This window comes from Akebia trifoliata, chromosome 1 (genome assembly GCF_017979445.1).
Source record: "Akebia trifoliata isolate Shusen 1 chromosome 1, ASM1797944v1, whole genome shotgun sequence".
Lineage (NCBI taxonomy): Eukaryota > Viridiplantae > Streptophyta > Magnoliopsida > Ranunculales > Lardizabalaceae > Akebia > Akebia trifoliata.
Window position 1 is genome coordinate 34062324 of NC_141375.1, and position 14902 is coordinate 34077225.

At 34.7% G+C, this 14902-nt stretch overlaps 1 protein-coding gene across 1 annotated transcript; it reads right to left on the bottom strand.

Annotated features, from left to right (window-relative positions):
• Nucleotides 1-3735: 3735 nt before the first annotated feature.
• HCF101 (ATP binding protein) lies at nt 3736-13211 on the bottom strand. Its single transcript, XM_086455060.1, has 16 exons — nt 13053-13211; nt 12797-12943; nt 11067-11209; nt 10937-10987; nt 9848-10003; nt 9441-9584; nt 9217-9359; nt 8164-8233; nt 7728-7823; nt 7440-7529; nt 6547-6600; nt 5466-5589; nt 5180-5304; nt 4735-4857; nt 4207-4275; nt 3736-3954 (listed from the first exon to the last, which is right to left on the bottom strand). The coding sequence occupies exons 1-16, from the start codon at nt 13120-13122 to the stop codon at nt 3949-3951; spliced, it is 1611 nt and encodes a 536-aa protein (XP_086311186.1). The 5' UTR covers nt 13123-13211; the 3' UTR covers nt 3736-3948.
• Nucleotides 13212-14902: the final 1691 nt, after the last annotated feature.

Here is a 14902-nt window from a genome sequence, read left to right on the forward strand (position 1 = left end):
ATTCAAAAATATTTTCAAATATCTTTATTTCTTTCTCAAACCAGACTTAGGTTGGATTCAGGTTGGGCATTTGCACACCAAGGTCGGGTTGGGCGTGGGCGTGGGCATGGTTGGTATTTGTCAATTGTAGGCTGGGCTTGATTTGGTCACTAGCAGCAGACGGTTTACTCGTAAAATCGATTCTGTCTGTTGGGTCTCAGTCTTAAAAGCTGGTAGGGTCTTCAAACACGACTCAATTTTTTTGTTTTAAGAAATTATATAGTTGTTTTCAAAGTTAAAGGCATTTTTTGTCATTTTGTAAGACTTTGTACCCCTCATTCTCTTCAATCACGGCGATGGGACTAGTAAAAAGATAGTAAAACTATTCTTTGCATTAATGACATTTTTGAACTGATCTGGGACTGTTGACTAATTGAGTTGAATGAGCAACTGAGTCAAAAGTGCAGATTCCAATCCCCAAAATTGATTCTTACAATCCTGATTTGCTTGGTCAACAGATTGACTTTCATGTAATTTTTGTTTCATTTCCCATCCGGATCTTGCAGACCACTAATGTCGGTATTTATCCCCATAAGAATTTTCAAAGGCTATGAATTAATAAGGGATTGTTACAGATACTAGCGATGCATAAAAAAATTTATTACTCCAAGAAATATATATTTTTCTCTTAATTACTTTCAATAAATTTTTTCTATTTAATTGCCCTCACATCGACAAAATCATGACTCTATCCCTGGTGACCACCATACGATTTAGAGATGATGTTGGGCCCAAACATAGTGACCGTCAAAGAGTACTACGTACAATTTTATATGCATGGTCGAAAAGCAGGATCTCAAATATGATTACTCTACATGTCTATTACAACATACAATGAAGTTGATGATCCGATTCCTGACAATAAAAAAATGAAATTTTATGGGGTATAATTCAAAATTTACATATAATAACATTTAGTTTGATGAAAAAAAATGAAATACCAGGTATATATTTTAATAATTTCTACTAAAATTTTCTAATAGTATTTCTTTTATTTATTTATCCCAATTCAATTTATCAAATTTGGATTAAGAAAGTAAAAAAGCTCTGTCAATGCTTGCAAATGTCAAGAATGGGTCTGTTTAGTTTCTCGCTTCTGCTGACTATTTTGTAATTTCGAGTCCATTTGAATACACTAAAAAAGGTTTTTACAAAAACAAAAAAAAGTTAAAAAAAAAAAAAAATTACCCTTGAAAGTTGAAAAATGAAAAAAATAGGTTGGGTCAATTTCATAAAGCTATTTTCTCTCAAGAGTCCGGCTCTCTCACGTTCGTCCATGGGAGAGAAACACATGAATGACCTATTTAGCCATCGGATTTTAACAAGTATTTCAAGCTTACTTTTCACACCACCTTTTTCCACGAAATTTATAACTAAATCTAAATAATAACTTGTTTTACCCCCTCATGATTTGGTGAATTTTGAGATAACTCCCTGCACTATCAAAAAGATGACAGTCATCTATGAATAATAAAATGACTAAAATACCCTCATCATCAATGGTGTTAGGGTTTGTACTCTCATTCCAAAATCCATCCATGGTTTTAAACTTTGTTCTCTTTTCATTCTTCCCTTAGAAATCACCTTAGTTAAGTACTTTTACCATTGGTTCTATTTCTTTTTATTTTTCCAAAAAAATTCAATTAATCCGAGTAACTATGAAGTTGGGAGTGGCACTATTTTTCCTTGGGTGTCTTTTATTTTAGAAGGTATTGATTTTGTTGCAGTAGAGAGATCTTCTTTAATGATGAATAAAAAAGTATTAAAATTAAATGGGTTTGAGAAAGATTTCCAACATATTTGATCATCCTTATTTTTCCCCATGAAAGAATTGATTTTTCTTCCAATCCATATTTTTAACACTTTTTTATTTGACAAAGTAATTTTGAATAAAACTTTTTTTTTTTTATAACCTTGAATAAAACCTTTGTTTTTCTCATTTTTTTATTGAAAAATAAAAAAAATATTTTTATTTATTTAATAATGGATCTGACTGAGAGAAGAAAAACATCTTGTAAAAAAATCCAAAGTTGAAGAAGATGGGTTTTAGGGAAAACATATGAAGTGAAAACAAAGAATTATATCAAAATTCATCAAATTGTGAGGGGGGTCATAAACAAGTTACCCTTTACAAGAAGTTATACATTCCGTTACAAGTGGATGATGTGGTAAAAAACTTTGAGACACTCAGTGAAATTCAATGGCTAAAGGGGTCATTCGTGTGCTTCTCTCCCACGAACAAGTGTGGGGGACCCGAACTCTTCTCTCAAAATTATTTTTTTTCACAGTTATTTTCTATTTTTTTGTTATTTTGTATAAAAGATGACTTTCATGTGGAGTGGCAAGCTATACTTACGTGTTTTGAGACTATAATTTGGCTAAAAAAGTGCTTTTTTGGGCTTTAAAAGCGTCCTTCAACGAACACAGACCACTGAAGTTGACTTCCACCTACATTACCGGCCTTATTGGTGAGCCATGACTAAATATAAGGGATCTGGCCCATATAACAAGTGTCACATGACGATTGGGCCATAGGACAGTTGATTTTATCTATTTACAAATAGGTGATAGAGGTAATCCTTCATTCCTGCTTATCTTGTCTTATACAAGCTTTAGTATCCAAGATAAAACAAGTTATTCCCCCAAACAACCGAAGACCACAAAAAGTTTTTGAATAATGGGAACCATAGATGCTTTTCATCGAGATACAAGTGAAAAAGCATCTATGATTCCTATCCACCTTCACGTCGAGAAGTGCGATAAGAGATTCCAACTCGAAGTCACTCCAGCACTGCTCAAAGGTTTTTTTTTTTTTTTTTTGGGGTTGTTTGGTTATTAAAAAGAGAAAAATAATTTTTCTTTAAATATGATGGTCTGCAATAAGAGTTTAACATAAAAGCAACCTTTCCAAGTCCCCATAACTCTACCGACTTGAATCGAGTCGGCCAAGTTTACATTTTGGAACTAGGGTTCACATATATGGTTGGGAGTGAATGGTACGATAAGGCCTCCATTAATTACTCACCTAAATCTTGGACCCTTCATGGTATTAAAACGTGAAAATGTCGACATGCATGTAATGGATACTTTTGACGTGGATGTGTTAGTGATTTGGTTTGTCATAGAAACATCAATTTTAATTTAATTGTACGTTTGATAAGAGCCTCAATCGGCCTTGTGATTATTTCCGATTCCTCAAAGAACCTCCATGTGCTCTCATTTCAGCAATTTCGATGGTGGCTATTGTTACATCGTTGTCCCCGAAAGTTGACTCTCATTATAACCATCATGAAGCATTCAGATTGGCGATCATCCACAAGTAATTGGGATAAGGTGTAGGTGATGATGACGAAGACGACAATGCAACATTTTACCATTAAAAACTATAGAGTCAACAGAAAAAAAAAAATAGCGACCAGGATTGTGTGTTTGAAAGTTGGTGGCCTCATGACTTTACCCTGTGATCCCAAGCATACCAATCAAATTTATAAAGGGACGGTATTACCAACTTTTTAAAGATGCATAGATGATGACGATGATCAAAAACCAACGCTGTCTTGCAACCACACCAACCCCAAATTTGTAATGCTCTATGCTTAATATTTCACAGTTAAGGTTATCGATTAAAAAAAAAAAAAAATCTGCAAGTCAAGAGACTGACCATGCTAATGCAAAATATGGATTCAAACTCGAAGCTGAAATTATGGGTAAAATCGCCTTGTTAATTGCCGTATTTCCAAAATAAATAAGATCGAGTTTGTATTATATCATTAAAATGTATGTACATAATTTATTTTTTTTTTTTCGTGGGTTGGGGGGATGGATTCAACAAAAAAACTTACTCCCCATAGCTCCATGTTTAGCTTTTGGTTTCTGCTTTCCGCATAATCCAATCATCATCTAAAACTATCATGCCTGTATTAAAAAAAACACTAGAAATGTAAGAGTATCTCAAGTGACACTTATGCGATAGTATTGACTATTTGAGAGTATGATAATTAAAATATGACAGGAATCCAGGCCATAGGATTGGTTGACTTCTGACACAATGTATTCAAGTGATATGGCCATATTATAGATCTGATGAGCTCGACTTTATAGAAACTTCATATTATGCAACACTCATTCGCATTTTATTTTAATTGCAAGATCAGTAGAACCCTTTACCTGTGCAGAAGTTGGTTGAGGAAAATCGATTAGCCGTTCTATAGTTTGTAATTGATCATAAGGAGCAATCTACACAAAAAACATGCAAATTCGTGTTATAAAAAAAATGATTAGCATAATTAGATGATTAACATAACGACTTCTGGAAAAATCAGGTCATCAGAGTTGTTTGAGTCAATTCTCTTCTTCCAAACAAGTATAAAAAAAGAAAAAAACAAAAATCCCGTTGGGTTGAAAACCTGAAAGGACGGCCTCGAAAAAGATTGGAAAGTCACATTGGGCAACCTAAATCCAACTAAAATGGTTTGCTAGTAAATATGAGCCTACAGGAGGAGTTAACACCGCAATGTTGCAAATGTCCATCTGGGTCGTTGGGGGTGTACTAAGTTGAGATCCCCAATACAATTTGAAATAACTTGTCAAAAGCTTTCTTGTTTGCAAAATTACAGAACCACCATGGAATAAAATGCCCTGTTTTCTAACAGAAGGAATGTAAGTAGTAAACAAAACCATAAGATATTAAAATACCTGGCTAAATCCATCGGGCCACGTTATGGAAACAGCATAGTTTCCCATTGGCCGAATATCTTCTGGTTCAATATCTTCAGGAACATCTGTGTATTGTAGTTTTTGCTCCCCAGTCCATTCGTCCTGTTTTGAAGAATGAATCGTATTTCACATCATTTAACACATCGTTTTTGAGTAAAATGTAAATTGTTTAAGATTCATACAAATGCTATTCAGCTACAAACTCAAAACCTATTGTTTTCTTGAGAAATAAACATATGTAGAACTAGAAACAACTTCTGAAACGAAGGGGACTAAACAGGAACAAAGAGGATCCCAAAGAATTGAAGAAACTGAAGATGACCTCCACTTTCCCTTTAAAGAGACATTTTATATAATAATATAAAATGTCCTGTGTTAAATAAATCATAAAACAAATTCATATTCAAAGTAAAGCTCTACATACAACACTTTGGGCAGAGCGATCGTTCCGTCTCACAGTTGCAGGATGCAAAAGGAACTCTTCATCTGAATCAGGCACCTTCACCTTGATTGCTTTAATAGATTTATCATATGTTACAGCTGTCGATACTGAGAAAAAGAAAAAACTTTATTTGATCAAAATAACGCCAACAAGTAGTAAAATCTTTTAAACCTATAGTTTTGGTGAAAACAGTCAAAAATGAAGTTTCGATCAAAATATCTCATCTCGTTGGAATTCACCTAAGACTGTTAAACTAAGGTTGGAGTACCTTGTTGGCGAATTTTTGCACACTGTTGGACAACACAAACTCCAAGATTTTGGAACGTCCTGGCAACTTCACCTTGAGGATCAGCTACCACTTCTGGGATTCCACTATCTCCAGAGGCCGATAACTGTGAAAAGTGGAATTTAAATCAATTTCAAATATCCTAAATCAGAAAACCTTATTGATTAAAGAAAATCCAACCTAAGAAAACCATATGGATGTACAAAGGACTAAAACAACGAATAAAAGAGAATATAGTTGTTTGGTTTGCAATAATATAAGGTCATATTTAAGAAAAACTAAATTGTAGACATCATTAAATGTGGAGGGAGTACGGTTAACTTGTAAGAGGTACCTAAATACATTATTCCCAAGGAGACTAAGATAGACTCAATTAAACATTGATAAATTATATGGTCCCAATATCAACACCAGAAACTCGTGGCAATGTCCAAAAACAATTTCTTAAGACACTGAGAAGCAGAAAGACCAACAACCAGAATACTAAACAGTTAATAGCTGTTAACAACAAGGCACACATATGGTTCTGTGAGGCTATTTGCAGTTTTAATATCGATTTTTTTTTCCATTCTCTCTCTCTTCTAATTGAATTTACAACGGCTTTGAAATCTCCAGCAGTCCATCAGGAGGGCATATATAGGCCACGAGATGAGCCTTCCTTCTTTTCATCATGTAAACTAAGGTGTATGCCACAGATTCATTTGTAATTTTATTTCATCATCAATCAAAAACTCTTTCTTGCTTATAGCTAAAAAACAAGAGGTTAATTGCAGTTAAGGCTAGAAAACTAAGTTCCAATAAGTCAGCCCAAAACTCAAAGCCGAACAAAGTTGAAGGGGGACAGGGTGGGCTAGTAACTAATAATAGCAGGTTACAAAAAGACCATACCCCTAACTTTGAAATGATTCCAAATAATCAAAATGTAATTATCCATATGAAAGTATGACATGGTGATAAATACGAATGTAAGTGGTAACAGGTGTGTTACAAAATGCATGTCCAACAGTTAATATGTTCCACAACATACATTTTCTTGGAAGAAAAGCTTAGCTTAGACACATACAGTTGGTCTGATGGGAAGATCGAACAGATGTGGGATTCCAAACTGTTGGACAACCTGCACAGATATGGATCGAATCATTAGAACAAATACGTCTGTCTAGATTTCACTTAAATCAATCGGAAAGATATCCAGGAGTTACATGCACATATGTATGTACATGTACATATTTAGATAGATATTATCTATCCAAGGAAAGTAATATTTTCCATGTTGGCCACATATTGGTACATGATCAACAGTCAATGCACCTTAATAAGTAAGGTAATGTCATCCTTATTTTAATGCTTTTAATAATTTAAAAAAAAAATGTATATGAAAGAGGACTGGTGTGATCCATCCTCTAGGGGCCAATGGACTGGGCTTGGGTCAATGGATCTGGACCGGCCTTAAACTGGCCACTTTTCATAGAGCCTAAAACTAGCCCAGGCCTGGCCCTCATAATAAATGGGCCAGACCCACTAAATGCCCAAGTTCAACGCAACTGAATTTGGGTACCTAAAGGGTCTGCACCCAAACTCAACCCTCTAAATAAATGGACCTAGCCCAGCTCCCAACCTGAAAGCATCTCAGGCCTGCTTATCTTGTCCAAGTCCAATTATAGCAGGCTGGGCCTTGAGTCAGCCTGACCCATTGAAACCACTACATCCTTCATATATAATATATATTAAGTTGCTAAAGATAGATATGGCTTGCAACTAACAAAATTGAGTCAAATGCAACAAAAATATCATATCGTAATAAATTTGCAAGAACATGACGACAATTCAGACTTCTAAAAGGAACTGTGTCAAACACCTCATACCCATGTCAAGGGTTAAGGATATGTTCAGTATCCTTGTTATAATATATTACTATTATGTGAAATAGTTTGAATGTGAGATATCATTTCATGCCTGAGAGCCTGAACCTCTACCAAATGGGTAGAACAGTTTCCCATCAGCTTCAAAATGGCACATGTTCTCAACAACAGCAACACAAGGCACCTACATAAAGAGAAGTAAAACTGATTATTATGGCAGTTAGTGCAGAACCTTTAGCTGTCAAATGAATTCAGTGCATTTGAGAGATTGCATTTTGCTTTTGTCTATATCTAAATCGAATAATATACCGAATGTGCTCAAATATAAAATGACTTTGACACGTAATACTTTGTGATTACTTATTATATAGAGCATGTGCACCTTAAGCTTCGAAAACATACGAACTCCTTTTGCCACATCAATGAATGCTAGCTTTTGAGGAGTGGTAACAATCACAGCAGCTGTTAATGGGATGACCTGGAAATTTTTTTACCCAGTTCAAGTTAGAAGCAATGCAAAGAAGAAAACAATGGCCAGAAAACGAGGAAGAAAATTATGTGCAGATTATTAGGATAGAATTATAATTTAAAGATGACCATATGCCTAAAGGATGGAAAAAATGCAAAGCAACAAAGAAAGAAAGATACATTGCCTACCCAATACTAAAGTCACTGAAATACACCTCATACTCCAATAACTTTCTTGAAGCATTAACTAGACACAGGTGTATTTTTTTCTTTTTCTTTTTCTTTATGTCAGAAAAATTTATTCAACACAAAGAAGACGTTGGAGAAAATCAGGATATGATAAGCAGCACCTGGCATAGAGTAAGTTGAATGTCACCAGTTCCAGGAGGCATATCGATAACAAGGTAGTCTAGCTCTCCCCTGTAAGGTTACAACAATCAGGATTACAAAAACTACACTATAGTGTCTGAAAAGAAATTATCTGAGATATAAATTGATAGTTCATACTTCATAAAATATAGCCATCTTACTGAACATCAACATGGGAATGTATGGGAGAATAAACATAATTTTGACTTATTTGGAAATTTTGATGCAAAGAAATGAAACAAAATTTAACGGAAATTTTGATAAGTGAAACAAAAAATTTTATTGTCACAAGACGAACATAATTTTTTATTTTATTTTACAATAGCATTTTTTAGGGAAATTTTAATAATGATTTCTTTAATGTGAGCCAACCTTACAATATTGACTTATTTGGAATTCCACTTAGTCATGCATGGATTGCCATAACTATTCATGGGGATGGGTCTGTTCTGTTATTTTTCTTTTGTGTTCTTGCCTATCCTGTGACTTTTCTTAGGATATCTAGGATGGTCTTGTTGACCTCCTTGTGATTTTTTTTTCCTTCTTTGATTTAATGAAAGTTCATACTTATCAATAAAAGAGAAAAGTAGAGATCAGCATTCCTTAGATAATTGGATGGATTGCCCATTTCTCTTTGCATATTCATTCCTCTGAGATGCTACTGGATTTTAAAATTAAAATTTTATATATTTTATTTTTTAGCTATAATGGGAACTCTGCAGGACTTCTCTAGATATAGCAGTCATACCTAATATCTTTAGCCAGACTAGCTCATCTTTAGGTTCAAACAGTAATTAGTTGACTACCAAGAAATGGACAAACTTGTCTGCTTACTCATTTTTATGGCAAAGATAATATGGGGCCTTGACTACTACAAACTTTAGTTCAGATTACAGAAAAAGTTAATTAATCCCAAAATCAAAATGAAGCTAATCCGGAAAGATATAGTTAAACATGAATCCTAAATGAGTGCAGGAATCAAATACAAATTACTTTCTGCTTGTTTGTTGATCAAATTGTAAAGTAAATCATACCACTCAGTTGTAGTCAGTAGTTGATTGATTACCCCGGAAACCATGGGACCTCGCATTACAGCACGTCCTTGTCCAGCAAATCCAAAAGATACCAACTTGACCCCCAAGTACTCGGTTGGAATTATTGTTCTCTTCTCTGGGTTCTATAGGCAGCTTCTTCATGATCAATATCATAAAATTTCAATGGCACCACATTTGACATCAATTAAGTGTATGAATATTACCATTTCTAACAGCCGATTTTCAGGAGAGACCATTGTTGGCAAACTTGGACCATACACATCAGCATCAAAGATGCCAACTCTAGCACCCATTCCAGCCAAAGTATATGCTAGGTTTACAGCTATGGTTGATTTCCCAACGCCTCCCTGCATGACTTAAAATAAGAAGACAGACAATAAAAATATAGACCAAGATATTGTGAGTGATTCGTGAACATTTCTAACTTGCTACATAAAATATACATAATTTACAAAGAACTGCCATGACGAACATGTCCCACACACATTGTAGAATTAGTGTTAAACAAGGACAGAAATGCCAGACATGCTGATACTTATGAGAACCCTACAGACAAACACTTTTACAGCATATTGCACAAATGCCCACAAAAGAATTATGGAAACTCTACCTTGCAACTTGAAACTGCAACAATATTCGAGATTGTCCGTAATCCCATTGGAAGTTGCTCCGAAAAAACAGGTCTTGCAGGTTGTGCTGACATTGTCACATTGACATTTTTAACCCAAGGAAGCAACGCAACAACCTCGTTTGCCTTCTGCTCAAACTGCCAAGACAAAAAAAATTTACAGACACTTTATAGGACGAGATCACTGACACATAAAAAACAAAGTAATTGAAAACTTAAATAATTGATAGTAGAACTCATAAGTGGCAGCAAAAGTATGCATATACTTAGTAAAAATTACCATCTTATTCACTCAAAGAATCATCATTTTCATCAAAACCTTTATCCGAGTCGACAGAAATATATCATGATCCATTTAATTCTGTCAAAAGCCATGCTTGCTATTAATTCAAGCATGTTCATATACATACTACCTCAAGCCACATCCTTTTCAGTCTTTTTCTCGCTCTTTTAGACCTTTCAACTTCCACATTCCCTCCAATAGAGACTGTTATAGGTCTTCCTTGCACATGAGCAAACCATCTCAATAAACTTTCCTTTAGTTTATCACCCTGTGGAGCTTCTCCTCATTTTCATGAATGCATCATATCTATTTTATGGCTCCAGTAAGAGTGAAATGGAGGAACAATTTAATCCATCTTTTCGGGCTTAGACCCATAGCTCAGTTGGTTTAACACAATGCAAAGCAACTTTGAGATCATGAGTTCAAACCCAGCTTACCCATCAAATTTTTACCCATAAAAATAAATAAAAAATGGAGCAACAGGATTCATTTAGCTGATACCAATCTTTGGGAGAAGGCTTTGTTGACGTTGTCATTGTTGTTGTTGTTGTTCATATCTAATTTTACCCTTTTTAGTCTTTCCTATATTCATCTCAGCACTATCAAACTATGAAAATGATGACTCTTATTTCTTATTGCCCAGCATCTTAGCACACTCACACAAAGAAAACAAAAAAAATATAAAAAAAGCACTCTTTCAACTACTTTTCATGATGAAGTGAAAGAAATCTTCTCCGATTTGAAACATACAGCAGTTGTTGATCTAAAGATGGTAAGTATTCATTTACCATGTCCTTGACTGGACATGCTGGTGTAGTGAGCTCCAACCGAAATGAAACCTGAAATGGGAGAAGTAAGAATCGCATATGATTTTATATGTAAAGGATGGGAAGTTTGCTCATAAATGTCATTAATTACCTCTCCCAACACTTCATCAATTTGCAAATCTTTCACAAACCCACAAGAGACGATGTCTGTTCCAAAGTCTGGATCAATGATTTGGGACAAGGCTGTCAATACATCTTTCTCAGCTGTGACTGTTGATATTGTAGAAGCACCAGCTACAACAAGCAAAAAATGGAAACAAATTTGAGATATACAATTTTGAAAAATGAAGTACGCAAAAATGTGTCACATTATTGATTAAAAATAAAATGATTGGGATGGGCATCGTCCAATAATTTATAGCAGACAACATTATTCTAATATAAGAACTGGATTATCTAGGCCTTAGTCAAAATGAATTACTTGGCAACAATATTTCAACTTAAAGTTGGTGTTTGACGCTGGTGAAGCTCTCATTTTGAAGTCTGTGGAACATAACTTGGCACAAGCAAGATTATGTTCAGAAATCCTCTTGAAGGAAACATCCTTAAATGCAAGAGAAATGCAAAAGGTAATTGGACCATTGAACCTTTCTCCAGGGCATACTATAGAGTTATGGTTACACAAAAATTAGGAACTAGTATTCATTCCATTTCTGGAAATTTCAGCCCTGAATTGAACACCACTCCTGAATCAGATTTCATCATCATCATCATCAAAGCCTTATCCCAAAGATTTGGGGTCGACTAAAGGAATCTTGTATCTCCATTCAATTTTGTTCAAAGCCACATCTTCTGTTCTAAAAATTGAGTACACATCCACTGTCTCTATCTCAATCCCTCACTCATGTGGGCGTCCTTCTCGAGCTCAAGTCTCTCTATAACAAAATCTCAACTTTGTTGTCAATCTCTAGAATTTTGAGTCAATGAAGCAGTTTTCCAAGGTGATAACCAAGTCCAAATTCATTTTGGCCTTTTGGTAATCCTTAATAGGTGAGCTTGTCGGGAGTCACAATTGTACCTCTTAGGAGCCACTTATAGAGGTAACAAACCCCCAATGTGCATGGATTCACCAATACATCCTAGTTTGGATTGTAATTTATGGTATTTTAACATCTACATGTTTGGATCCATCCAATACACACCCCTATAGTGTATGTGGATACAAGTCACACAATCCTCTAAGCACATCCATGCATCCCTTCTAAACCCACTAGGAGGTGCATGAACCAACTCCATAGACAACCTTGGGCACGAACACACTCGAGTACATTCTCTCTCAAGTGCTTGAACCTATTCATCTAAAACCCTTGTTTGGTGTTCAAATCTATGTCTTAAAACTCAAAATTCTACTCAACGCAGCTGTCCATCGACTAGAGGTCAACTCAGTCGAGTCAATAAATAGATATTAAATTTATAAAGTATTTTAAAATTCAGATTCATATTTAATTTTTTGTTATCCAAAAAAAAGAACATTGAGTATAACGAATAACTCCACCAAGTTTCTAAAATCCTTCTCGATTAATTTCTGAGACAACTCAATCGAATTTGGTTCAAATGAGTCTAAATTCCAAGTCAACTTGGCAATGTTTCAAGTCGAGTCTTGAAACATTGGTGCAAGCACATGGGATATATTTCACTTCAACTGGCTACTCCTAGAGATATGAGCAAATATCTTGAATTTTTTATTTATTTATCTTCCAACAAATAATAATTACTATATTTTTTAAAATTCATTTTGAAAATTCTGCAAATTCTCAAACTGGGTATTATTATGAAGTAAAAAAAAGTAGTCTATGGGTCATGCTCAAAGGTGGAAATTACCATCAATGGAAGCAGCTTTTATGGAAATTGAGCTTGAAATTGACCGATTTAGCGATACCCATAAAAATCTTTCATGTCTTTGAGACGGAACAGAACGATTACTGGTGCAAACAAGAGAAGTTTTCTTTGGTGAAAGAATTCCTACTCCTACAAAAAATAGATCAATTGCAGAACAAAAAAAATTATAATTAGGAAAAGAGACGAAACAGAGTGAGAAGTTCAAATAACATAACAAGTAAAGAAACTGAAGAAATACCTCCATTTTTTGGTGATTTTGAGATGAGAAATGGGACTTTTGAAGAAATTGGAGCTTGAAGAAGTTGCATTTTAGAGAGAGAAGTACAGAGAAGTGGGGAGAAGGTTAGGAGAGCTTATGAACCTCAGGTCCTAATGTCAGTGGCAGACAAATCATTCAAAATCCAATCTTTAGTCGTTAGAATTACCAAACTATCACTTTCTTCAACTTTAATGACAATTTGGTCCTTAATTTCTGCGAGGGGATCTCCCTGTTATTGACATCCCAAGTTCCTCTGAGAGCATGGTTTTTAAACTCGGTTTTGCGTCTCGTCTCGTCCAGCCCGATACCGAGTCGTCTCGGACGAGTTTTCCGATACGTTTGAGATGTCTCGTGAGACAACTCAAAAAACTGAACGTGAGTCCTAAAACTCGGTCAAAAAAATGACTTTGTGAGTTGGTCTCGTTCAGCTCCAATGCCAAGTTAACTCGGGCGATACGTCTCGGTCTCGGACAAATTTAAAAACCATGTCTCAGAGTGGGACAATGTGGGTTTTTTTTTTGGCACTCTTTCTCTTTGTCTTCTATTCAACACGTCCGAAACCGATCACGAATCTCCCGCACCTCCTTTGTTTTTCTTCTTCTTCTACTCGAGTGGAAAATTTTCCCTTTATTGGTTGAGTTAATTTATGATAATCATCTTTGAGGCCATTTTTCAACCTTGGTTTTTAATCTCATCCCATCTCCTAACAATGGTTTAAGTTGTCCCAACAATAGTTCAAGTTATGGCGAGTATCTTGGAAGAGGCGGTAACTTTTACCTAGCTAGATCTTTGATTAGAAAGAACAAAAATCAAAGATTTTGAATTCTCGACCACGACTCATCCTATTCACAAGTGATGGTAAGAAGATGACTCGGGCAAAGTCTAGGACAATTTTGAAACCACTCTCAAGGCCATTATGTTTGAGAATACCTTACTAAAATGTATAATTTCATACCTTATTTTTTAAATTAAAAAAAAAAATTAACGATGCATGGGGCACAAATTGGGTGCATATGTTTGAAGCTATTTGATGTTTGCCAACTTTTACAGCTTGGAAAGGCTCGAAACGAAATTTGAGAATTGCAACGACAAGTTGAAGGCGTAAAATATAAGCTTAGTCACTTCTAAATGAGAATTGCAACCCAAATGCTTAACAATGATCAAGTAATGTGTGAGAATCCTATAATTAAGTCTGAAAATGTACATGTCATATACTTCACATTAGCCCAGCTACCACCAAGGACCTGAAAATCCAAAATAACTACAATTATATATGAAAATAATCATAATTATGTTAATTAAGTACCAAAAAAAATCTTATCATAAGCATTGTCCATTAAAAAAAGAAAACTGGATAAAAAATATTGATTTTGTCAACCAAAAAAAAAATTACTAAAAGAAGCTGGTGCCCTTCTTTGTTGGTACTTGGTAAACAGAAATATTTACCTCCACTTTTAGAAACTATGAAAAATTTAAAACTTGGCTTCATTGATAAGAGTAGGAAATATAAAATCATAAATGATTAAATTTGATGGAATTTAGGAATAACTCATATTGGGATATGAAATCAGGTATAAACTACTTGGAAACTAATGACAACACCAAGAAGTAGCATTCACATACAAATTAAAGTCTCAAATAAATGGACAAGAGTTGATAGGGTCTATGATTTTTGTGATCTCGTTAAAAACAAGCTTACAGATTGAAAAAAAAAAAAAAAAACCCAAGAGATTAAAAAAATTACATGAATGAACATGGTAAAATCATAGCTCAAAAGAGAGTTAAATATCAAAATGTGATAATGTGGGATAGACTGTAGATGACGTTGA

Coding starts and splice junctions, on each gene's coding strand:
- HCF101 (XM_086455060.1), bottom strand. CDS start 13,122: ATGCAACTTCTTCAAGCTCCAATTTCTTCAAAAGTCCCATTTCTCATC. Junction 9,585..9,847: donor TTGCAGTTTCAAGTTGCAAG/GTAGAGTTTCCA, acceptor TAAGTCATGCAG/GGAGGCGTTGGGAAATCAAC. Junction 5,305..5,465: donor TGCAAAAATTCGCCAACAAG/GTACTCCAACCT, acceptor TCTTTTTCTCAG/TATCGACAGCTGTAACATAT.